This window comes from Physcomitrium patens, chromosome 4 (assembly GCF_059467195.1).
Source record: "Physcomitrium patens ecotype Gransden chromosome 4, ASM5946719v1, whole genome shotgun sequence".
NCBI lineage: Eukaryota > Viridiplantae > Streptophyta > Bryopsida > Funariales > Funariaceae > Physcomitrium > Physcomitrium patens.
This window is the reverse complement of record NC_143413.1, coordinates 15398868-15424716: the sequence shown is the minus strand read 5'-3', so window position 1 is coordinate 15424716 and position 25849 is coordinate 15398868. Positions and strand designations below refer to the sequence as shown.

The window sequence follows — 25849 nt, the reverse complement described above, 5'->3', positions numbered from 1 at the left end:
AGTGATTGTATTTGAGTTCGAACTTGCTTACGATGGTCAGCCAGAAGGCATGTTTGGAGGACAATATTACAATGAGGACACGGAAGTTCATGCTTGGTCAAAAGTTGAAGGATTGGGCCACTACCATTGGCTTCAAGGGCCGATGAATCACTTGCCTCGTGAACAACAATTGGAGTTCATAGCAGACGTTATGTGACAGATCTTCATTTTCTTGCATTGATACTGATTAATAACAACATTGCTTCTTAGAGACCTCAAAGCTAAAGGAGGGGGTGATATTAGGAACATAGTCCTTAGAACCTTCTACAGACAAGTTTCTAGAACCTTTCAGAAGGAAGTCTTTAGAACCTTCTAGAAGCTTCTTAGTTAGTAGAAGATGTTAGGGACATAGTCCTTAGAACCTTCTAGAGATAAGTTTCTAGAACCTTCTAGAAACAAGTCTCTGGAACCTTCTAAAAGCTTCCTAGTTAGTAGAAGTTGCTTGAGAAGCTTCCTAAATAGGAGTATATATTGGAATCGAGGCTAAAGAATTCTTCAGTCTCGACAACACATCTCTTGGAGCTCTAGCTCACCTCTCTGGTGTTGTTCTTGTATTCATGTGATTAATCTAGTTCTTGCCAGTTCTTCTTGAACTTCTTGTTAAATCTTGAGTCTGTATTTCTATGTCCGTGACAAGATCTTAAAAATATAAAGAATATGTTAAAAAAATATTTTCATAGTAGATAAGATAATAATAAATAGTCTTAGTAAAATGTTGAATGGATGTATTCATCAAAAGATATAAGTTGTCCATTAAGGCAACAGCCACGATCTATAAGTAACAAATATTGGAAGTGAGAAACATCTTATTCCATACTCTCTTTGTGTACAACCTTGCTGATGTTAAGTGTTGTTACTTCATAGTGTTTGTTCTTCAATAGATTATGGATCCACTCACCTTTAGTTGTAAGTTTTGAAGTTCTTTGAAGTCTTATTGTGAGGAGTAGATCTTTTGATTGTTATTGATATTAGGATTTGGTATCATCTAATTCCATTATTGCATCTCATTGTTGATGTAGTTTTGCTCTTATTTATTGTTAAGTGCATTGATAATCTTCGAGGTTGTTAGATACTTTAGAATGATGTTTTAAAATACTAGTGTTGTATTTTTTTGTTGATTTACATTACTTGTGATCTAACATTGTGGTTTTATGTGATAAACTTCTCTTGAGATCTTCTTGTAGTGATGAGAAGTATTTTCTGAGATTAGAAGTATTTTATGAAAGAAAAGGGATGATTGAGAAGTGGCAAAGCTTATATAAGAGGTTTAGATAGAATATAAGACTTGTGAGAAGTCCTATAAGTGAAGTTGAGAGTGATTTAAGATTAATATTACTAATTCACTTACAAAGGAGGCATTCTAGGTTTCAAATGCACCAACATATTTTTGTTGATTTTAAAAGCTTTTTTTTTCTCTTTTTTTGATTTTCTTTGATATACCCTTTTCTTAGACATGGCTTCAAATGAGAGTGAAGGTTTGAAAGTGATTAAGAAGTTTAAGGGTGACAATTTCTACCATTAGAAGAAAAAATGAAACTTTTATTGGTTTTATTAGACCTTTGGAACATTATGGATGAAAGTAAAGATCCTCCAAGTAATGATGTTGATGTTAAGGTGAAGAAGGAGTATAAACATCATGAAAAGAAGGCTTTTGACATGATTGCATCAAATTTGGATGATGCCAATTTTTTACATATAATTGCTTGTAATGGACCAAAAGAAGCATGAAAGATTCTTTGCAATATCTATGAGAGTAGAAACCTTGCCAACATTCTATGGACAAAGAAGAAGTTCTTAACAGTAAAGATTTAAGAATGAGATGACCTCATGGTTCATGTCAACAAGATAAAAGCACTTGCAAACCAACTAACAATTGTTGACAAGTCAATTGATGATAAGAACATTATATTGATATTACTCCTGAGCCTTCTCAAGTCCTACAACCACTTCATTGTTACATTGGAGTCTATCAATATAAAGGAGCTTACCATGAACTATATCACATCAAAGCTTGCTCATGAAATGTTCAAGAAGAAAGAAAAAAAAATTCAAAGTAATGATTCTATTCTATTTTTAAAATAAGGCAAAGATAGTTATTCTCATCAATGTGATAATTTAAAAAGCAACATGTAAAATTGCTATGTTTATAAAAAATTATGTTACTTTATTAGAAATTGCTACAAAGTCAAGAAAAGAGATAGGAAGAATACAATCAATGCTCGTGATAACTTTGATGGAGATAACTATGCTTTCATGGCAAGTGAAGGAGCCTCTATGGTTGCTATGTCCAAGTAGATTATAAATTTGGATGTTACTATGTACATGATATCATATAAGTATTTCTTTGACATTTATAAAGAAATTCTAGCAACCAAAGTTTGGTTAGGAGACAATGGCATGGTATAAGCCATTGGAATTAGATCCCTTGTTGTAGAAATTGTTGTGAAGAACCAAATCAAGATGATTAGGTTGAAAGAAGTCTTATATGTGCCAAAGATAAAAAAAAAAAAAAAAAAAAAAAAAAAAAAAACTTCTTTTGGTGAGCAAACTTATATCACATAGTTATAAGGTTCAATTTTATAAAAATAGATGTTTTGTGAAGACATTGGGTAGATAACATGTTGTTAAAGGCTTTAGAGATGGCAATCTCTGCTTCATCGATTGTAAGAAGGTAAATGAGATAGAAGTGGCAGCATTTGCTGATTTTCCACAAAATCAAGACAAGTTTGGAATTTGACATGAACGACTTGGATATTTGAATGCCAAAACCATGAAGAAGCTCTAATCCATGGTAAGTGGCTTAGATCTTAGTCAATTCAGCCACAATGCCTTCACACTTACTTGTGAAGATTATATATAAGGCAAATAATAAAAAACTTCATTTTCAAGAGGAGTTACAATATATACAAGAAAATTGTTAGAGATTGTATATTTTGATGTTTTTAAACCAATGAAGATACCATCAATTGAAGGAGCAAGGTACTTTTTCCCATTTATTAATGGTTTTTCAAGAAAAGTGTGGATTTATATTATTAAAGCCTAGAGTGAATGTTTTCCAAGGTTTAAGGAGCTTAAGGCTCTTGTAGAAAAACAATATGAATGTAAGCTCAAAGTATTGTGCATGAATAATGGAGGTGAGTACATATCAAAATATTTTGATGAATTCTTTAAGATTCAAGGTATTACAAGACAATCCTCTACTCCCTATTCTCTACAACAAAATAGAGTTGTTGAAAGAGAAAATTGCACCATTGTAGAGATGACAAGGAGTATGCTTCATGCACAAAATCTTAGGCATGAATATTAGGCGAAAACATTGGTAAATGTGGTGTATATAAGAAATAAGTATCCAACAAATACACTCACATCAATGACTCCACAAGAAGCTTGGAATGGCAAGTTAATTTATTTTTCATATATGAAGATTTTTAAATACATTGCCTATATAAAAATATCAGATTGTATGAGGTTCAAACTTGGTGCAAAAGATACAAAATGTGTGTTTGTTGGATATTGTGAAGGTACTAAGGCATATAGGCTAATGTGTTTAGAAACCAAGAAAATCATTAAGAATTGTGATGTAGAATTTTTTGAGCATAAAAATGCTTACAAGTACTTAGAGATATATTCAAATAGGAATAATGGTATATTTGTGGATACATCTTCAATTTCAGCAAAGGAAGAAGAAGAAGATGATGACATTCATGATAGTCGAAATTCAAATCAAGATGAAGAGCCAAAGAAGATAGACCATAGTGTGCCTACAATTGCTGAAACCAGCAATAAAAACTATGAAGATGATGAAAATAATGATGATGATGGAGAGCACCAACTTTTGAATATAAAGAAGCAAGGTTTAAGAGAGAAGAAGCTTACAAGAAACCTAGGAATAAAAGAAGGTGAAGCTTCATCAAGTGAAAGGAGATATCCTTTAAAAGATAAAAAAAATAACTTAGTGCATGGTAAAAGAATTACATTTTTCCTCAAATAAATAAAGAACATACTAATATTGCATTCATTGTTGATCTATTGAGTTTGTATGATGCAATAAAATCCACGAATGCTATGAAGTGGAAGAATGCCATAAAAAAGAATACAAATTATTCATGGACAACAAAACATAGAAATTGACTCAACTTCCACCAAATCAATCTTTAATTAATTGTAAGTAGGTGTTTAGAATCAAAAAGGATACAATGGGTAATGTTGTGAGATACAAATCTATATTGATTACTAAACGCTACTCACAAATTGATGATATTGATTTCAATGAAACATTTGCTTCCATGGCCAAATTCACTACCATTAGAACCATTGTTGCAATTGAGGCAGCAATACACTTTGAGATGCATCAAATAGATGTGAAGATGGCTTTCTTAAATAGAAATCTAAAAGAAGACATCTACATAGAGTAACTTCAAGGATTTATAGAAGAAAAGAAACAACATCTTATTTGTAAGTTAAAAAAAACTTTGTATGGGCTCAAGCAAACTCCAAGGATATGGTACCAACATATTGATACATTTTTTGTGAATAAAAGGTTTTTAAGGAGTGAATCCGATCATTCCTTGTATGTGATGCAATCAAATAAGTTCATATTGATTGTCATTTTGTATAATCATGATTTAATCATCTTAATTGATACTATGAAGATGATGGATTGATTGAAGGTAAAGTTAAAAAAGGATATAAAATGAGTGATTTAAGATAGCTTCACTATTTTTTAGGAGTGGAGTTTGTGAGAGGTTGTATTAAAAAGACTATTATAATAAACTAAAGCAAGTATATTAAAGAAGTGTTGAAATGATTTAATATAAAAGAATGTAAGCCTATTAGAACACCTTTGGAGGCCAATTTGAAGTTGATGAAGCTTACAGATGAAGAATTTCTTGAAGTTGAAGGTCAAATACAAGGTGTTCCATATAAGGTAGTAATGGATTTATTTATATATGCAATAGTTGGCACAAAAGTGGATCTTGCATATGTAGTGGGTATTGTGAGCTAATACATGTCAAAGGCTTGATCAATCCATTGAGTAACCATCAAAAGAATCACGAGGTACTTAAAAGACACTTTGCATCTAAAATTATGCTTTAGAGGTGATAACCTTAGTTTGTATGGTTATTGTGATGCGGATTGGATTTGAGATGCAAATGATAGAAGATCAACAACATAATATGTATTCTTTGTTGGAGTGAGAGCTCTCTCATGGAATTATAAGATAAAACTAATAATTGTAAGATCAACAATAGAGGCGGAGTACATAGTAGCAAGCCATGTTGCAATGGAGGCAATATAGTTAAGACAACTTCTAGATGACATTAGAGTATTATAAATGAAAGCAACTCTAATAGAATGTAACAATCAAGGATGTCTTGCATTTACAAAGAATCCAAAGCATCATTTGAAGACCAAGCATATTAACATTCAAGATCACTTCATAAGAAAGAAGATTGAAATGGGAGTAATAGATATGAAGTATTGAACAACAAAAGATATGCTTGTTGATTTATTGACAAAAACATTAGTAAAAGATAAACATCACATGTTGACAAAGGTATTAGGATTGAAAGCCTTTGACTAATAGCAAAGTGGGAGTGTTAAAGTATACAAGTAAATAATAAAGTAGAATAAATAACATTATAGATGATATTACTTTAAATAAGTTACTATTGGTTAAAGGATTGGCTCTTTATATGTAAGAAGGCCAAGAGATAAAATAGATGAATGGACCAAGGATCTTAAGAATATAAAGAATATATTAAAGGTATATTTTTATAGTAGATAAGATAACAATTGATAGTCTTGGTAGAATGTTGGATGGATGTATTCATCAAAGGATAGAAGTTGATCATTAGGGCAGCAACCACGATCTATAAGTAACGGGTGTTAGAAGTGAGAGACATCTTATTTCATACTCTTTTTGTGTACAACATTGCTGATACTAAGTATTGTGACTTTATAGTGCTTATTCTTCAATACATTATATATCATATTTTATATCATATTATCTTCAATTAAACAAGTTTAATATTTTTATTATGGTTTGAGCTAAAGATATTAGAACCATTTAGAATCACAAATTTAAACCATTTATAATCAATTTTACTTCATCTTGAATTATCTCCCATTCTTAGTTCTTGTCACTTATTTTTATGTCTCCATCCTAATCCTTCTCCCCTGCCATTTCTATTGTCTCCTATTCCAAGCTCCCATCTCCCTTCTACTATCCCAACTTCTTTGTTTTCTATCTTTATTCTTCATTTCTTTCATTTCCATTCTCTTTGTTTTATGTCATTGTTCTCTATGTCTTTTGTCTCTATTTTCCTTGTCTTCTATGCCTTATCTTTGTTCTCTTTATCTTTTGTCTCCATTCTCTTTGGCTTTTGTCTTTATTCTCCTTGTTTCGTGTCCCTTGTTTCCTATTCTCATTTCCAATTTTTGTCTAGAGCACTTCTATGCTTAATTTAATCCACTAAAATAAAATAGATCAACAGCTTGATAAAAATATTATATATATATATATATATACATATTACTTAAGATCTATTATAATTTGAATTAGTTAGGATATAATAGTACGCATGCTACAAATATAAATTTTCATTCACTAAAGTAAATTTTTATAATTTTAAAATTATTTTATATGTATATATATATATATATATATATATATATATATTGGAGATGAGTAAAAAAAAATATCATATTTATCAATTTCCACAAAATATATATATACATATAATACAATAGCTTGCATAATTTTATCTATCACATTTTTTTTATTTGATACATCTTCCATATATATTCTATATAAATTTCTATTTTTATAATAATAAATGTTTTTTAAATAAATTATTTTAAAAATAATAGTAAACTAATTTAATAAACTTAATTTATTCATGTTTGTTCATTCATCAATTTAAGTTATTGAAAAGGATTTAATTATTATTAAAACTTCATTCTCAACCAAAAAAGTCGTGTATAACTTTTAAAGATAGCAATGTTTTTTAGTACATATTTTATAATAAATTTTTAAAATAAAATAATTTTTATTATGAATGATAATAATTTATAATTTCTATTTCTACAAATATGAGTGATTTAAGGTTATTGCAACAATTATACAATCATTAGCTTACTAAATGAGTTTCTTCTAATATTTTTACATTGTTTTTAATGCATGTCAACAAAGAACTAAGATATTTACAAGTTTTTTATAAGTTATTTATTGTTAATAAGATAAATAATGTATATATTTAGTTTATTAAGAAATTAAACCAATAATTTTAAAACAGTGATTTTTGGATTTTTTTTTGTTGATTGTATTCATTTGATATTATTAGTAGATTTTGACTTTTGAATCTGAATCATAGAAGTTGAATTTTGTAATAAGTCAATTATTTGGTTTATTTTACTTACAATGAACCTTATATAATAATGCTTTTAGAAATCATATTACTCACGAATTTTTTATTTTATTTTATTTTATCATAATCTTCTGTGTATTGTGATAAAAATTTATTATAAAAATCAAAATTAAAAAATTAACATGTTTGATTCTATTATTACTATTTTATACTTTTATCTTATAGGCTATTATTTATTTTTATAAGTTTATTAGTACTTTGAAATTATTTGTAATATAATTGTACATATTGTACAAATGTACAAATGTAAGCAACAATGTTCTCAGCACTTGCCAAATAAATGAGACAAAAAACGTTAGACTAAAGTTTAGTAAAAAAAATATATATGTTGTAATTAATGTCATTGAACCTAGGTAATAACATCATCATGAAAACAAAAATCTATTGAAAATCGTTATTAACATACATATATGATAGACATATTAGTTGGTTCCAACATGTTGATTTGATTAACATTAGTCATAAGACAGTACATAGAAACAATTCTCTTGTGCATAGATAGTACTAAGATTTACATTCAAACAAAATAGAACCTCATTTGTCACAGGAAGATACTCCATTTTGTGAACTTCTATCTGCTCTATGTCCTTGTATTCTGTAAACGTGTGTGCAGACCACATTGTAGAATCATTTTTTTTTTCTGTTTTTTAAAAAATCTTTCTTTTTTTTTCTTTAGGAAGCTGATAGTTAAGCAATTTCCAGAAGAACAGACAATGTGGCTAATTTTGAGCAGTCTTTGTATGTTAACCACTTCCACTTTGATGTAACTGCAAAATATTCTAATTTTTTCACCTTGCGAAAAACTGATCCAAACATGATTGAAACTAGAAAAAATAGCTGCTTGATGACACTCGTCGTTAGTGTTCTACTTACAATTGAGTCCTGAGCACCAGGACAGACCTGTTGAGAATATGCTACAAAACAACACAACAGGAAGAGCCCATTCGGCTGCGTAAATAGAAGATAAGTAACTAGATACAATGATCAGCAACAAACTGATGTTTTTCAATGCTTGGAAAATGTGCTTCCCAAGTGTCTCCGGATTCTCCTCTCGTTTACAAGAGCTTCTTCTGCAAAACGGGTATGTAGAATCACAAACTACCGCGAAAAGCTAATTAATTTCTTTTCTGTCGTTTTATTCTTTTCTCTAAGAAGTGCATTGTCTTAGCTTAATCATCCTTGAACGTGAGGTCATCAACGTGGGAGAGCTCGGCAGGGTCTCTCTTCACAAGAAGCTCCTCCGCTCGTAATTTCTCGATGCGCTCCCTCTCACAGTCAGCAAAGCTTTGCACAATGTCCAACATGGCACCCGTAGATCCGAAGAACACCAGAGGAGCCAGAGATTTCTTTTTAATGCCTACTGGGATCGCGATGGCTGCCCCCAAGAGAGAAAATATCCATGACCTGAGTGCAAAAAAAGAGAGACGCCAATGCGTTATTAGGTATGTTGCATGGAAGAAAATGGTGATGTCTAAGATCGCATATACTGAGTCTGATCCATTAATCACAGAGAAGGCACCAGGTTCTCGGTATGTCTTCCGCAGCACTGGAATTCAATATTCTGAGCTCCGTAACGACAGAGGAATAGAAAGCACAGAAATTTGCGAAACACAAAAACCCTATAAAGCAAGTAAGGTTTCAACTGAAGAAAGATTCAGACCGCAAAATCAATCAGCTTGTCTATTGATTTGACGGGAAAACCCAAGTAATCAACAGCGGAGTTCGTGACAAGAATTACATACCCATAGAGGGAGCACTCATCTAAATTGTGCTCCGGACGTTGGGAATTTACTGACGCCATGGCGAAATCAGAAGCTTACGCAATGGCCATTAACGAAGAGACCGGGATAGCCAAACCCTAAAACTCTCCTTTCTCTGCTGGGATGAGTGTTCTCAGTGTAGGGAACCTTCGTTCGAAACTCTTGGGAACTTCCTTAAGAACCCTTCATTCTCTTAGAAGCTTGTTCTCTTGTCTCCCTAGGTTCTGATCTGTTGGGTGATTTAATGGTATGCTAAGAGGCAAGCATTGTCTTTGGCTTTTATAACTGTAAAATTTTAAATGTAACTTAGTCGCAAAAGCTTATTTAGCACTCAAAATGATAAAATCATTATATTGAGTGCAAGACCTTTCTATCACCATTGTGTAAGTTGTTGAATATATTATATTAAATAAAATCATCATGATTTGAATAGTTGTTCCTACAATATAATTGCATGTTCATGCTATGATTGAACTGATTGCACTAATCAGCTTAAATAAATGTTGAGAGCTTTTTACAAACATATTGAATTTACAAAGTAGAGGGTTAAGCTTTTGAAAGACCAACAAGAGATTGCAAAGTAGTTATATTTAAACAAAATCGCGTGGATTAAAATAACTGCAACTGATGAATTCAGAAAAATACTTATTTTTGAAGTTTCCATGTATACCAAGGACATTACATCCTTTTGCTTTTCCTTTTTTACAAAAAATTTACATGTATATTTGTTTTTTAAATTTTCGTTTTAAAACAGTCTACTAGCATTAAAATACACGTTGTAAATGAATAATTTAAGTACACAACAAAAAAAAAAGGACGAAGAGATTCTTTCATGCCCTAAAAAAACAAATAAATCAATACTTTGTCGATTTTTTTTTTGTATCCGACTTATTGTCTTTGAATCAATGATTTCTTTGTGTTGTTTTTTTCTACAAGTTATTCTTGGAAATCGATGCATTTCCACCACATCCTTGTTAAACACTCTTATTGCATCCATCAAACCGCTTAAAGGATCGTTTAAAACATATATGCTACAATTGGACAACAATGACCACATATTACTCACTCACTCGGTGATTATTTTAAATTTATTTTACACAAATTAATATTTTTACGCTCTCAAAACCTTTTACAAAATGTAAATATCATATACAAGCAATTCACATATACATTTTAATTTAATAAGAAATTATAAAAACGTAAAATACTTATGCACTTGATGCCCAATTTTTTGAAGTATGTAAATGAAAATTTGACATTTTATCATTTGTAATTTTAATTTAGAATACTTATTTTTGTATCTCTAAATAAAATAGTAACTATCATCAATTCAAAGACGTAAATGGAATACTGCCCGAGGCCAAAATTTCAATGCCGGGCAGTGCCCGTTTGCACAATCTGTGGTGGTGGCCTTGGACACGGCACAACCATGCTGAGCCACGAGAAAGAGAACCAAGATGGGAACCAGTTCTGGAACGCTAGCGCGCTTTCAGGGGAACAGAGAACGGGAGAAGCGAACGAACAGCATCGCAAGGGAACCTTACCCACAAGCCCCACCCACCATGAGCCCCTTTTTCCCGTCTCATCCACTTAGCGTCTGTCTCTGCGAGGCTTTCAAGTCCTTTGGTGGTCGCACTCTTTGCAGCTCCAGTTATCGGCGATTCCCTCTTCCTCGCGACTGGAACTCGTCTTCCTCGGAGCCCTACTCGTCGGCTATGGCGCTCTCCGTCAGCTCCCTAGCTTCTTGTGCTGCTGCCAGCACTTCGACCTTCCTCTCCGGCTCCACCTCCATCCAGGTATGGTCACCGAATTGTCGATGAAGAATTCCCTGGATTGTCTTTTGATGGTGAATTTCAACATTCTTGCCTGGCGTCTTGGTGTGCATTCATAACTCAAGGATTCAATTGACGACTTTTTACGTTGATTATTGCTTGTCTAGCTTTTCTTACTCTTCACGTTTTTTTTTTTTTTTTTTTTTTTTTTTTTGTTTGTGATTTAAAGCACTATGTTTAGACACTAGGTAATGAATTGAGTTTTTTTGGCATTGGAGTATTGTTCGAGGCTTCTGGTTTTCGGAGTTTTGTTTCTTGTTTTCAACTTGTCTCATGAGGAGGTAATGCCTGGAAGCGAGGGGATGATGTTTATTTCGTAGGCTGAAGTTTTATGGCGTGGTTCCGTAACAGTTAAATAGGGGTGAGTCTAGGGTGACCTGCAAGAAGGCAGACATTCATCCCGAGTTCTTTGAGGAGGCTAAGGTGTATTGCAATGGAGAACTTGTCATGACGACTGGTGGGACACAGAAAGAGTACGTGGTTGATGTGTGGTCGGGAAACCACCCCTTCTACCAGGGCAACAAGTCGGCTCTTGTTTTGGATGCTGATAGGGTTGAGAAATTCAGGCAAAGGTATGGAGGAATTAACTCCATCCAGGAAATTCCTACTCTAGAAACAGGTGAAATTGTCTTCCAAAAGAAGAAGAAGGGCCCGATCAAGGGCGGCAAGGGTGGAAAGAAGTAGAAGATGCTGTAGGCTTGAGGGTCGCATTTTAGGGTCTAATTTTACAGGGTTCAGGGACATACTGTAGGTTGGGTTCTGCCTGTAATAACAGGAAGCCGAATTTTCTATTCGACACTGTACCTTTCGTGTTCTCTTTCATTGTTAATTTTAAACCAATTTTTGCACATTACATGCATGCAGATCTAATATACTCGCACACGGGTCGCTGTCAACTCTGCAGATTTGGGATTCGCAGTCGATGTGGCGTGATTAATAGAATGCTTATCTTAGGCTTTGCCTTGTCCGAAGTTATGCTCCAGATTTCCACCTTTGAAATGGATGCTGCCATTTCATGAATGGTTGTCTCTCTTTTATATAATCCATGGTGTTGATTGGGAAGTAGAGTGAACCCGCTCTCGAAGGATTCAGTCGAGCGGTCTAGGGCATTTTTTATATTTGTGAATGGTGCATGCAGATGCCAAGTTCATGTAGGTCCGACTTTAATGTTTAAGTGTCACGAAATTAGATGTCAAATGCCCTGCGTGGGACACTGGTGCCCAACGTTGAAGTAAAATGCAAAGAATATCGTTGCAAATCAGCACTCTTGGCAGCTTGAATTGTGTGATTTTTAGCGACTTATAGAGTCGAAGCATTGTCATTGGCTGATGTTGGGGAGTCTCAGAACAAACTTGCAGGAATATTATAACGCTAGCTAGAAACTTTGATACTTCCTTACTATCGTTAATTGGTACTGCAAGTTAGAAAACTAAGTATGTGAACAGACCTTTCACGGTACTTTAAACGACATGCACACAACACACTCAACGCTGATACTAAGTCTACAAGTACACAGCCAGGGCGCTGAATTGGCATCACTTTTTAGTTTCAGGTTATAACTTCAATTCCAATTTTTGCATTCTAATGTATTTTTTCAATAATTGTTTTTGAATTACAAATAAATGATAAATTCAGCAAACGAATCAAGTGAGGCTCTTCAGAATTCTACTGTTCGGTCTTAGGATTCTGCAGACAAATGTGAAGCCAGGTGGGGTGTGGAGAGAGACCTGGGATAGAGGGGAGTGTATTGTTTGAAGCATGAGAGAAGGCTCTGCTTCTAGATGCTTCTAGATGTCCTTCCATCGATCTGGCTGCTTGTAACAGACTCTGGGTATCGGTGATTAACTGTTCTCTCTCCCTAAGGTGGAGGTCTTAAGGTTCCAGTAGACTTGCGCCATCCACATTTGCTTCAGTTTTTTTGTTGGTTTATTTGTTTATTTTGTTTTGTTTGTTTTGTGTTTTTCCTTCTTCTTCTTCGGCGTTTGGCAATCTGTGAGTTTTTTTTGGTCATTGAGTTTTCTTGCTGAGGGAATTTTAAGGTTAGTGTGTGGTATCGAGGGCTTAAGATCTGAGGTTTAAGATCTGAGGTTTAAGAACGGTTAAGCAATCATGTATCGCGCGGCGGCAGCTTTGGCGTCCCGAGTTAACAGGTGTTAATCTGCCTTCATCTCTGCTAACACTCTTTAGGTTGAGATTTGTTCCTTGGGTGTTTTAATTACTACATGCCAATCACTTGTGGATGCCTGTCTAGTCTCATGGTTAGTTTTCGTCAATTGTGAAAAAGCCTTGATGCTGGATATCGCTCTCTGAATCAAAGGATTCACCATTTTCGTGAGAATTGTTTGTTAGGGCCTCATACTGGTGAATTAGATTTAAGTGTCACCTATCCCAACATTCTTCCGACATTGATGTGCACTAAGTACTCCATAATATAATCTTTCTCTTCAATGCATCTTTTACAGTGCCTATCTACGCGTCTTTTATTTTTTGTCTAGCGGTAGTTGTGCGTCGCGTCAGTTCTAATTTATCAAGTCATTTCCTGTGCGAATTAGCATGTTGCCCACTGCATAGATCGCGAAATGTGACCTCGTTCGACTAAGTGAAAATTCACCATTTTAGGGTATGGCTAAATAGATTTGCATTGGAGTATTTTATTTAAGGTTTATTGGGTTAATTTGATTTGTTTTATAAACATGCATGGCATTAATTTGCGTCTAGGTATTTAGTTTCTGTAATTAATGTAGCGCGCTTTGCTTGTTTTGTATTACAGGGGGCGCTCACTTGTACAAGTAAGTTCTCTCTGCACAAACAATTCACACGGTTTTTCTACAACAGTCAGGTCACAATTTTAATGTTTTCTATCTCCTAGTTGTTTAGTCAGAAATTCAACAGAAGATGACGTATTTCTTAGTACTACTGTAGCGGACTCCTGAATCAACGTTGTCTTCCAAGGAATGTCTTTGATGCATCTATTGTGTTTTAAAGCCGTACTACATTCTTTCCGATGATAATGCAATGGATGACAAGTTTTTCATAATTGGGAATTCCTCAGCTGATGTGGCTCACGCGGAGATTATGTCTTACAGAATTTCAGTAAGTTGCAATCAACTCGACATTTTTCTGCAAAGGATATCAGGTTTGGGGTTGAGGCCCGTGCCCTTATGCTCCAAGGCGTGGAGCAACTTGCAGATGCGGTACAAGTGACCATGGGCCCCAAGGTAACGTACTAGTTGATATTGATATCGCGCTTCAATTCTGTTTTCATTTTGACTATCTTAGCTGTAAGCTCTGGACTCTAGTTTCAGAGTGGATCCAGAATATAGTTTACAATCGTTAGTAACATCCATCGTTTTGAACACAGCGTGTCGTTTATTGAGGAATTGATCTCTCTGATTCAGATCAGTTTCTGCATTTTTAAATATTTTTTTACCTGAGTGATTAGCCCGACTACAGTTTCCTCATTTTTTCATTGCATGCTCTTGATCTTAGAAAAAGAACTTACCGATATTGGATTTTCCTCTTTTTAACAGGGCCGGACTGTTATTATTGAGCAATCATTTGGCTCTCCGAAAGTCACCAAGGATGGTGTTACTGTGGCCAAAGCCATAGAGTTCAAGGACAGGCTGCAGAACGTGGGAGCATCACTCGTGAAGTCAGTCGCTAGTTCTACAAATGACGTTGCTGGAGATGGTATATGCCTAATCCCAGTTGACTGTGTGAACCTCGTTCTGATGCATGATTTCAACCTACTTTTTCATTTTGTATGAATCTATGGAATACTCTTATACAGATTAACATCAGCACTGGCCTTGCCAAATCAATAAATGTATCTACAGTGCAATGATTTCACTGACTCGAAGTTATGAATTTTGCAGGAACAACTTGTGCAACAGTGCTCACCCGAGCAATTTTTGTTGAGGGCTGCAAATCAGTTGCAGCTGGCATGAACGCAATGGACCTACGTAGAGGTATTAGTGTTGCTGTTGATGCCGTTGTGTCCTATCTCAAGAGCCAGGCTAAGATGATTAGCACATCGGAAGAAATTGCTCAGGTAAGCAAATCACCATCTGAAGGTGATACTAGAATTTTAGCATCTTGTTTTTGGGCTTAAACTCTAATATAGAAAATCTCGTGGATGTGTTGCCGAAGCTACTAATGGAAGTCACTTCAACGGATCATTCCTTGCTTTTGTGTGGTGTTCTGCCAGGTTGGAACAATCTCTGCGAATGGAGACCGAGAAATTGGTGACTTGCTAGCTCGTGCTATGGAGAAGGTTGGCAAGGAGGGTGTCATCACTGTCTCTGTAAGTGGATGTCTGAGCTTAATATGGTGCAATTGTGTACGTTATATCCTAGTCTAATTGGTTTACCCACTTGTGTTCACCTTTAGGTGAATGACGAAGTTGATTACGTCAACTCCTTGTTCTTTATTGGCGAGTGCATTTCATCATAACGTTTGACGTTATCTGACTTGTGACGCTAAGAGAGTGTAATTGAGAATCCGTGTTTCGTCGAAACCTTGTGAGAATCAGCGTGACTGTAATTTATTATTATTATTATTTAATACATTTATTTTCTAATCTTCATGCTAATATTATGCGCATTCTTGAAATAAGATACCAATTTGTGCATTATACGCCTCAGGATATGATAGATAAGTGAATGCAACCTAGTGCTCCCGTGATGGACGGTTACGTTCCTTGCAGGACGGAAAAACTCTGTTTAATGAGTTGGAGGTTGTGGAGGGTATGAAGCTCGACAGAGGATATATCTCTCCCTATTTCATCACCAATTCTAAGACTCAAAAAGTGGTTGGTATTAAAATCATTATATTTTGCTTGCTACTTCACGGTAGTCACTGCAGTTGTGTTATCCATGCTCTTTGTTATTCATTCGTCATTGAGTGTTCTTTTTATTCGTGCTTTTGATTTTTTTTGTCTTTCTGGATTTAGAAGAGCCCACACTTATATTTGACGTCGTGTTGGTCGTTTACCAATGATACAGGAATTCGAAAATCCAGTTATCTTGATCCACGAGAAGAAGATCAACAGTCTTCAAGCGATCCTCCCAGTGCTTGAACTTGTTGTCAAGGCAAGCAATCACTGACTTTGGTGCACTGTTTGAACTTTATTTGCCTTCTTTAATTTTGTTCTCACCTAGTAGACTCTTTTCTTGTACATACAAGTAATAGGTGGGGGCATCCATTTACCACATGCTATACACGAACCTCCTGATAATGCTAGTTTATTTTTTCTGGTTTGTCAGGATCAAAGGCCTCTCCTGATTGTTGCTGAAGATGTGGAAAGTGAAGCTTTGGCTACGCTGATAGTCAATAAGCTTAGGGGTGGTGTGAAGGTATGTTAACAGCCATTGTATTCCTTTTTTTCCTAGTTTGGGGTTTGCGCTGGGCTGGGATAAATCTCCTTCGACGTAGTAATAGTTCAAAGGATGACCATTCAAGTTGTTGGTACACAAGTCAACGTCATTCTAGTTCTACTTTATTCTGGTTGTTGCAAGTATCGTGACGGAAAGAATATTACCTAGAAACAAGCATTTGTAATTTTCTACCTTCGGATGCTTTGGAATATAGGTTTGTGCCATCAAGGCCCCTGGTTTTGGTGAGAACAGGAAATCATTAATGCAAGACCTTGCCGTGTTAACTGGTGGTCAGGTAGGTCACCGTTTTCCTGCCTGTCGTGGTCAATTGAATTCTGCCATATTCCTACTCTGGTTATGTAGATGTTTTTCTAGAGGATCATTTGAGGTCCTATGTCTTTACTACCGTTTGATGTATGTGAATGTATGGGATGCTATGTGCAGCTCATTACTGAAGACATGGGATTAAAACTCGAGAATATCACACCAGATATGCTGGGACACTGCAAAAAGGTCACCGTATCGAAGGATGACACCATTATCTTGGATGGCGGAGGTAACAAAGCTATTCTCGAAGATCGTACTGAACAGGTAGGTCATTCTTGTCATGTTTATGAGATCAAGGGGGTAGTTCAAGATTTAGTTTTTGATGTGTTGACGTGCGCTGTAGTGTACATGAGGATGTCGACAGCATCAACAATGTGATGCTCCTGGATTTTCTTTGGCCTTGTGCACCTGAACTTTCTCCTGCGATCTTGGTATTTATCACAATGGTCTTCCTATCACTAAAGTGCGGCTTGGATGTGTTTTCTGAGTTGTCACTGTAGTTTTAAAGGTATGTTAATATCGAGGGTAAAACACTGACTAAAAACCCAAAGTATTTTCCAGATCCGAGAGGCCATCAGCACTGCCACTTCCGATTACGACAAGGAGAAATTGCAGGAGAGGTTGGCCAAATTGTCAGGAGGTGTAGCTGTACTTAAGGTATATCAGTCATCCTAATTTAAATAGTTGTCTCGTTTGACAATGAAATTTATTGGCACACTACAATAGTGCCTGTAGCATTTCAAGCCTTAAACTTTAAATTGTAAGTGATTTTATTTCTTTCTTTGTGCTTACAGATTGGAGGAGCTAGTGAAGTTGAGGTTAGTGAGAAGAAAGACCGTGTTACTGATGCATTGAATGCCACCAAAGCCGCTGTTGAGGAGGGCATTGTTCCTGGTATGTTCGAGATTACTAACTCTTTTTTGTGATCCGTAACTTAGTCCGGCTCATTGTATATAGCGAATGTTTTCTCTTGCTTTAGGTTCCGTTGATTATTTTTGCATCAGAACTGGGATCTAGCTTGTTGAATTGTTTACACTTGCAAATGTGTTGTTTTTTAGAGCCATCTATTTAGTAATTAATGCGTAACATGAAATTTGAATGGATCAGGTGGTGGTGTTGCTCTTTTGTATGCTTCACGGGAGCTTGACAATGTTCAAACTTCAAACTTCGACCAGAAGGTTGGAGTGCAAATTATTCAGAATGCCTTAAAGGTATTATTTTGATTTCCTGTTTGAGGGCGCCTTAATAGTTTGTAGTAGTGCTCTGAGTCTAGTTATGCATTACGATCTGTGAGAAGGTAGTGTAATTTGCGTGAGCCAGTGTATTGCGAATGTTTAAATCGAACAACCAAATCATCAAATGTAGAAAGTACAGTGGTGTTGATGGTTTTGAATGAGGAGTCATGATCAAGGAGGCCTGCGCTTGAAGTAAAAACTTGTCTGAGATTTACTGAGCTTCCGTTGCAGATGCCTGCGTACACAATTGCACGCAATGCTGGAGTCGAGGGAGCTGTGGTGGTTGGAAAGCTTTTGGAGGAAGCCAACTTGAACATTGGATATGATGCTGCCAAAGGTCTCGAATTTTTTCGTTCATTCAAGCACGGATCGAACTTTGAAATTTAGCAGTTTCTATCATTTGAGTTTCATTGTCTGATATATTTTTATCTTACACTCGTATTTTATGTCGCCTGACATTAGAGAATACTTGTGCCAGTGACCTTTGTGCCCTTGGGGTTCGTTACTGATGATCCAATTTACTTTTGCAGCTGAGTACGTCGACATGGTGAAGGCAGGAATAATTGATCCTGTAAAGGTCATCAGAACAGCGCTTGTTGATGCTGCTAGGTACTTTTCTGCTCTTGGGTTCTGTCTTCTTCTCTTGGTTCTATTTTTTATTGCTATGTATTTCCTGTAGATGTCTTCACGGTTATACTTCCTAGATTATTTACTTGTACTTGCAAAGACTACGCACAAAACATTTGGTTAATACCAGGTCATTAAAATGCAAACGTGTAGTAGTATTTCTTGGGGATGTGACCGGTAAGCTTGGGTAATGATTGTGGTTCCTGTGTGCAGTGTCGCATCGCTTCTTACAACAACTGAAGCAATAGTTGCCGATTTCCCCAAGGACGACGAGGCAATGCCTGGTATGGGAGGAATGGGAGGCATGGGAGGCATGGGGGGGATGTACTAGACAAAGTTAAGGTATGCTAATCTCAGTGCAGTGCTTTGGGTTTAAAGGGATAGACTCTCATTGTATGAATTGAAAGACAGTGCATGCGCAATGATCGAGAAACCCATCTGGCAAGGTGCCGGAAAACAAAAAGTTTTGGTCACACGTTGTTATTAAATAGTCATTTACGTGGTCCTCAGGTATGAAACAATCGAGAAGTTTCAATTCGAGGAAAATTAATGTAATGCACTCAACATTGATATTTTTGGACTAGACTTATCCTCGTGTTTGAAAGAGACTGGGACAAGACCGTATGCCCTAATGACGCTTAGCTTAGATTTGCTTCTTCATTTATATGGTAGCCAATAGACGAGCATAACCTTGCAAGTGCTCTAAAAGATAATCTTACGAAACCCAAACTAAACCATGATGAATCACGGTAAATGACTTGAAACTGGACGCGGTTTTGTGTAGTTGAGTGCTAAAACTTTATGGAGGCAGATCATCGTTCTAATATATTTATCTTGTCTATTACTAAATTTAAAGCTCACTTCGAAGGTTACACTTTTGCTAATACTTGTGTACACTGTGGCAGTGATCAAGCTGTTTATTTTAAAAAAAACATTGAACAAACAGAAAGATCAATGCGAGGATAAAATTCTCGGACTTATACTCGTGTTTGAAAGAGATTCTCGGACTACAGACTTATCCTAGTGTTCAATTTTTGAATTTTTTTGACAAATAAAAGAATCAACCCTTACAACAGTGATGTTTCTGCAATACAAGCTATGAATATGATGTTTAGATAAAACAATCATATAAAATTTAGGGTGTTGTTAATGCCATGATAGCGTTTATTGTTGTCATCACAATTTGTACAATTCCATCACATGTCCCTACAATTTTGGTTCTTGTTACCACCACTTGTTCTAATTAACTTTATAATTATTTTTCATTAAAGTTTATTTTATATATAGTTCAAAAAAGAAAAATATATGACTAGAGTAAAATAATTGATAAAACGTCTGAATAGGTGGTAAGTTATGATGACAGTAGCAAAAATTGTGGTGGCATTAGTAATATCCTCAATTTAATTTAGTATATTTGTTTTGTTTTTAAAAAAATTATTAGTTAATATATATATATATATATATATATGTATGTTGCATTCAAATCACATGATTTAGTACAAATTTTTAACTTAATTTTTTAAAATGTAATCATGATTGGAAACAACTAGATGGCTTGATCTATCAGATTAGCAAATTTTCCTTCAAGAAGGTTGCCAAAATCTTTTCAATTTGTTTTAACACAGTTCAAGATTACAATGTACTTTGCTTTATATGAAAATAATAATAATAATAATAATAATAATAATCTTGTATTCTACAAGTTTAAAAGGAATAAAAAATAAATTGGTATATGACATAAGAAGGTACTTATGTATATTTCTTAAAGAGTTTTTCGTGTTCATATTTAGTCAATTTGTTAAATAAAGAAGGTTTGACAAATAAAATGATGCAATCAACATTCTAGACTTTGTTTTAATTAGAATTGTTGTAATATATAAGATATAAATTTGGATACAAATACTTTTAATAATATCTAATAGATAGATGAATAATCTATCAATCACCTTCAAATTATGTAAGAATGATTATTTGATTGGTTAAATTAAAAAATTAATTAATTATCTAAAATAATATGTAGATAAATATGTTTTCTTTAATAGCTTTTTAAGAAAACAAAATATTACATATAGCTAAGGCCTTAGAATAGAGTAGGAGATGTGGATCCTAGAAAGTGAGTACTTATACCACTTGATAATGCTATGTGTCTATTATTCCTTACTTGATATCTCTAATCTATATTTTTGTAATTTTTTCAAAATAAAAAGATATTTTTAGAAGATTTATTCAAAAGATTTTCAAATCTATAAGCTAATATGCTTTCTTACACTTTATAATATAATTTTACATGCATAGTTTGACTTTAGAATCTAAAATAATTTTTTCTTTGAAGATTTTGGCATTGTGCTGTTCTATGATACCTAAAAGTATGTTTCTACTATTAGTGGTTTTAATATTTTAATATTTCTAAATAAAGATATACTTTTAGAAAACTTTCTGTAGGTTGAAATATACAAAAAAACATACTTGGAGTTATTTGTCACTTCTTGGGATATTAGACTAGTTTTTCACTCCTTTCTAAGCCACTAAACACTTCTAAAAGCAATACAAATTGTTTTGTTCTTTCAAGAATAAAAAAATTATACTTATTTTATTATTTTATTATTTGTATATCTTCTTATTTTTTGTATCCACATGTTTATTGAAATTACATTATATTAAATAAGCTCTATGAAGGTAGAAATCGTTTCAAATCTTGGTTTGTTCTACAAATTTTATTACGTCATTATGAATTTGAAAAAAAAAAGGAGTAAAATCTGACCTATTTGGTTATTCATACGAAAAAATTATTATGTGATTTAAAGTAGATTTCTATCTCTTTTAGAGTTCTATTTATTTGAGTTGCATCAATTTTTCTATTAGAAGTCTTTTAGGCCAATTTTAATTGATTCATATAGCTAAATCCTTTGAATTGTATTTTTCCATAAGATTCCCATTATTGAATTGGTCTCTATATTAAACCAAAGAAAATCTCTTACAAGTCCTTTGATTGTATGTATTGCCTTAAAAGTACCATTTTGTATTAAAATAATGAAGATGATTAACATAAGAATGTTACAATTACAAATAAGAAAATCTTCAATTTAAAAAAATCATTTGTAATTTTAATTTTTGTTAAACATTCAAAAAAAGAAATTATTGATTATCAAAAAATTAGTACTAATATTCAATACAATGCTAAAATGCTAAGTAGTTTGTTAATTTTCCTAAGGTTAAACTCCTGTCATTGATGTTTTTTGGGCTAATAAAGTTTGGATATTCTCAAATAGTATCAATTTTTTAAAATTGATAATGTCACATAATCTTAATTTCCAATCTTAAAAATCATTAAGTAGTATAAGTTTTCTGCAAGTTTCACAATCTACTTCTATTCACAAGTAGAATTTTATCAGACATACTCACATATATGTCAGATAAATCAAAACATTGCATACTCCTAAAACTCTAGATGTCACATGCCGTCCACCAGAAACAGAGGAATTATAAACTATTCTCCACGTCATCTTCAAATCATCTTCAAATCCCTATCCATCATACTCGTTAGCTATTTCATTAGCAACAAAGTGCCAAAAATCTTTCCCAACAATTCATATCAACCTCGAAATCACCGAACCAACACATTATCACCACAGTCTTGACCTCGTGCGCTTCTTTCTAGAACTTAAGCGATAAAAAATGCACTTTCTTAACACCCATTGGTGCACCATGGCTTGGAATTCTTCCACCAATATAACATGTGAGCACAAGCAGTGGAATAGCTTGAGAAGAAGAGATATTGTATTATATTGACAGTTTTATGTATTCGAATCCACATTGATCGACTGGTTTGAGTCGCTGCTGCTCGACTAGCGCGCTGGCTAGAAGAGCCGGTGCTGCAGCGCCAGCCGTTATGGGTCCTGCGCAGCGTTGGCTTACATCGAGGAGTCGACGCACCCGATGGCGGGTTCGATGGGGAGAAATCGTGTCTATTTTGTGAAATTGGGTGCGACGTGGTTGGGAAGACACTGCTTAGCCTCATCAGCTGGAGCCACGGACGGCGAGGGCGGCACGCACGGGGCGCACAACGCTTCTGGGAGCTTTTTAATTCCTTGCAGGTAGAACGTGTAGAAGAGCTTGAAGGGGAAGATGATCTGGTGCAGCTTCGCCTGACCGTAGCAGCCCGCGAAGATCCCCGAGCCTCCCGTGATCGCGAGGTACGAGTCCTCGTATGTGATGTATGGCCCCTGAACGGAGATGTGGCCGTAGTCGCCGAAGTAGAAAGAGTACAAGGCTTCGTAGCGATCACCGTTCTTCTGGTCGCTGTGAGAGATCAGCGTGCAGAGACCCGCCGTGATTCCCAGCCTAGTCTTCAATGACCCGTCATATATCTGCCACAACACGAAGCACGTCAAAAACCCGCTCAATCTCCCAACTTTTGCTAGCATTTCCCTGATTAAGTGGTATAAAAGCCAGGCAGACATTGACAGATGCAGGTCTGACAGGCGAGGAGCTTCAAAACTGAAGAGCAAACTCCGTGGAGAGCTTAGAAGAAACATGATTGTGTCATAGGAAGCTGGATCAAAAGCTAAAACAGAAAAGATGCAAGCGAACCTTGTTAGAGAACGGCACAAGGTCCCCGAGGCTGTTGACATGCGCATCAGTCCCCGGCTGTTTCTTTCCTCCGAAGGGCAAGAACACAGGACTACCACGGTCGCGCTCATTGATCTCGTACACAAACAGCTCCTGCACATGCCCTGGGGACGCGCCTCTCGCTGCCATCTCTGCAACTCACACACACCAGCTCCCTCTCGACCTCACGGCTACTATGCACCCACTTTCAACAAACACTGAATTGAGACCCACTTCCAGACCTGGTCACACGAAGCTACTCGCTGAGTGACTCTTTTCTGGGTTCCAAGCGCATCAGGTTTCAGAATAGAGACAGTATAAATACGAGAGGTAATCATTTCCTCGGGCTACGGAACAGACAGAATATTAAAGTTGGCCACATGAGGGATGGCTCGTGGCTGCAACAAAAACGTGCTGGAATATCATCAGAGCAGGTTAGATTAATTCGCTCACAGGGAGCGAATTATTCTAGTGCCCAGTAAAAATGGCGTCAATGCGATGCCTGTTCGCAGGCTGTTCCATCCAAGTCATGGATGACTAAGCCAATGCATAAAAACCTTCACAGAAATTGTTCAATTAATGAAATTGTCTATTTTCAAAATTAATTCTCACCCTTCTTGTATAAAGTTCATTCAATTATTCTAAATAGTCATGCTTTGCTTTTCTAAATGTCTTGTTTACTTATCCGTTGTTTGTTGCTTTCTATTCATTTTTTTGAGCAGAACTTTTTATTATCATTTGTATTTTTATTCAATTAAAAGAGAATGATTTCACTAGCATGTTTGTGGGTTTGAATTTTACCTATGGTGCTTGTTTGATGGTTTGTTTTTATTGTATGTGTATAAATAGTAATGTAATACTTGAAAAGGTAATAGATTAAATACATTATTTTATTTATCCATTGTTTGTAATTTAAAAAATTCTTTGATTTTTTTTATTTTTTATTTTTTATTTTTTTCATGTGTGATTTTAATCAAAATTAGTTTTATATTAAATTTTTAGATGTATATTTTTTAAAATATCATATAAAAATAATTGTTTTACAAATGAATTCTATCTACATAATAAAGAAGCTACACTATAACATGAAGACATTAAGACAAAGAGATAAAGAAGCCTTTTCATTAGCCAAAATCCTTGAAATTGCATGTTGTCCTTTTGTGATTGTAAGTTATCTTTTTACAATTGCATTTTGCCTTCTTATAATTTGTATGTTGACTTTCACAATGCTTTTTTCTAAATTCAATCAATGTTCTTTATCCTAAGTAAAATTTAGCCAAAAATACCAGAATAAATCTAATTTGTCTTAAATTTTTTGAAAACTAACTATTTTAGTTGTTGAAGTATATAAGAATTGCCTTTGCTGATAATACTAGAAAAATATAAATAGTTCTATTTTATTTGAAATACTATTATTATTTTTATTTTTATTTTTAATTAAAATTTATGTTGAGCTATTGATTTTTGAATTGGAAAATCAAAATGTTACAACTTTTATGTACCCAATGGCATGGTTTTTTGCAAGTAGTGTGTAAAATGAAAATAAAACCATTTAAATTCAAATGAATAATTAATTATTCATGGCACCATTTAATGATTCTATTGTACATATTGTTTTTTTTTATAAGACATGTATTTGGATGCAATATTCTAAAAGAATTATACATAATTCTTACAATATATAAAAACTTGTAAGAGACATATTATATGTTTATGTAGAAAATAATATGTAATAGATAGATTGTTAGAAATATACATACATATACAACTACTTTTAAAAGTGCCATAAAAATAACTCCATAATATTTTTAGATTAAAAAAAAAATTACAAGATTTCAATAACTTAAATTCTAAAATAAAAATTCAATAAGCAAGCTTTTATAAAAATATTAAATATGATTTAAAAATTTTTTAGACATTAATAAGTTATAAAGTTCAAAAATAAACATATATTCTTGAAAATATATATATATATATATATATATATATATATCCACACACACACACATATAAATATCAACAATAATTAGATGGTTTTTGTTTTAGATTTTAAAAAATAAAAATAATTATACTTTGTCTTGAATTTATTTTTACATGTATTATAGGAGAATGTTAAATAGACCCAAACTTTGACTAAATCATTCCATCCATTCTAACCATCATAAAAATAAAAATGATCTCTGGATTCATTTCTCCACTATTAGCTCTACAACCAATGAAAACCAATCCTATTCATTATAATTACCATATTCTTCATCCTATGTGGATCAATTTAGTAAAAGCATGGGTCTATTTAACATTCTCCTCATTGCATAGTGGGTCTTATAAGATGATTTTAAAAACAAACTCATGATATCATTAGATGAATTTAGTTTTTTTTCTTATAGAAATAGATTTATTTTGTTTTATATTATTAATTTTATCCAAGACAAAATTTTGAGGATACTTGAGGTAGTTTGAAACTTAGTAAGTTTTTTTAAATGAGATGATTAGTTGTATTAAAGTTTTTCAAAAAATTTACTATTTTAAATTATATTTTTACTCTTAATTTATTTTTTACCTTTTTATTTTTTTAAATATATAATATAATGATTAATATCAAAATTATTGAAAATA

At 34.0% G+C, this 25849-nt stretch overlaps 4 protein-coding genes across 6 annotated transcripts; 2 read left to right on the top strand and 2 right to left on the bottom strand.

Moving 5' to 3' along the window:
• Nucleotides 1–8396: 8396 nt before the first annotated feature.
• On the bottom strand, nt 8397–9301 carry LOC112281041 (uncharacterized). The gene is made up of 2 exons (XM_024517189.3): nt 9212–9301; nt 8397–8873 (listed from the first exon to the last, which is right to left on the bottom strand). The coding sequence occupies exons 1-2, from the start codon at nt 9268–9270 to the stop codon at nt 8639–8641; spliced, it is 294 nt and encodes a 97-aa protein (XP_024372957.1). The 5' UTR covers nt 9271–9301; the 3' UTR covers nt 8397–8638.
• A 1549-nt stretch (nt 9302–10850) lies between these two features.
• LOC112281585 (50S ribosomal protein L31, chloroplastic-like) lies at nt 10851–11914 on the top strand. Its single transcript, NM_001378634.1, has 2 exons — nt 10851–11025; nt 11413–11914. Exons 1-2 carry the CDS (start codon nt 10945–10947, stop codon nt 11743–11745), a joined length of 414 nt encoding a protein of 137 aa, NP_001365563.1. The 5' UTR covers nt 10851–10944; the 3' UTR covers nt 11746–11914.
• Nucleotides 11915–12807: 893 nt separating this feature from the next.
• LOC112281465 (chaperonin CPN60-1, mitochondrial) lies at nt 12808–19700 on the top strand. 3 transcript variants are annotated; one of them, XM_024518016.2, is made up of 18 exons: nt 12808–13211; nt 13832–13850; nt 14148–14279; nt 14592–14751; nt 14937–15112; nt 15269–15364; nt 15767–15871; nt 16065–16151; nt 16326–16415; nt 16651–16731; nt 16881–17027; nt 17325–17420; nt 17558–17657; nt 17871–17974; nt 18230–18335; nt 18529–18607; nt 18839–18967; nt 19531–19700. In XM_024518016.2, the coding sequence occupies exons 1-17, from the start codon at nt 13171–13173 to the stop codon at nt 18954–18956; spliced, it is 1737 nt and encodes a 578-aa protein (XP_024373784.1). In that variant the 5' UTR covers nt 12808–13170; the 3' UTR covers nt 18957–18967; nt 19531–19700. The 3 variants fall into 3 exon arrangements, with proteins under 3 accessions (XP_024373784.1, XP_024373785.1, XP_024373783.1); XM_024518017.2 differs by lacking the exon at nt 19531–19700 and adding an exon at nt 19136–19197; XM_024518015.2 differs by lacking the exon at nt 19531–19700 and having other exon boundaries at nt 18839–19197.
• Nucleotides 19701–22380: 2680 nt separating this feature from the next.
• Nucleotides 22381–23417, bottom strand: LOC112281962 (allene oxide cyclase, chloroplastic). Its single transcript, XM_024519047.3, has 2 exons — nt 23216–23417; nt 22381–22992 (listed from the first exon to the last, which is right to left on the bottom strand). The coding sequence occupies exons 1-2, from the start codon at nt 23381–23383 to the stop codon at nt 22591–22593; spliced, it is 570 nt and encodes a 189-aa protein (XP_024374815.1). The 5' UTR covers nt 23384–23417; the 3' UTR covers nt 22381–22590.
• Between the last annotated feature and the right edge of the window lie 2432 nt (nt 23418–25849).

Excerpts from the sequence above, each read along its gene's own strand:
- LOC112281041 (XM_024517189.3), bottom strand. The coding sequence starts at position 9,270 with ATGGCGTCAGTAAATTCCCAACGTCCGGAGCACAATTTAGATGAGTGC. Across the intron at positions 8,874-9,211 it reads GATGAGTGCTCCCTCTATGG|GTCATGGATATTTTCTCTCT; the intron begins GTATGTAATTCT and ends TTTTGCACTCAG.
- LOC112281585 (NM_001378634.1), top strand. The coding sequence starts at position 10,945 with ATGGCGCTCTCCGTCAGCTCCCTAGCTTCTTGTGCTGCTGCCAGCACT. Across the intron at positions 11,026-11,412 it reads CCGGCTCCACCTCCATCCAG|TTAAATAGGGGTGAGTCTAG; the intron begins GTATGGTCACCG and ends GTTCCGTAACAG.
- LOC112281465 (XM_024518016.2), top strand. The coding sequence starts at position 13,171 with ATGTATCGCGCGGCGGCAGCTTTGGCGTCCCGAGTTAACAG. Across the intron at positions 15,113-15,268 it reads CATCGGAAGAAATTGCTCAG|GTTGGAACAATCTCTGCGAA; the intron begins GTAAGCAAATCA and ends GTGTTCTGCCAG. Across the intron at positions 17,975-18,229 it reads TTATTCAGAATGCCTTAAAG|ATGCCTGCGTACACAATTGC; the intron begins GTATTATTTTGA and ends CTTCCGTTGCAG.
- LOC112281962 (XM_024519047.3), bottom strand. The coding sequence starts at position 23,383 with ATGGCAGCGAGAGGCGCGTCCCCAGGGCATGTGCAGGAGCTGTTTGTG. Across the intron at positions 22,993-23,215 it reads TTGTGCCGTTCTCTAACAAG|ATATATGACGGGTCATTGAA; the intron begins GTTCGCTTGCAT and ends GTGTTGTGGCAG.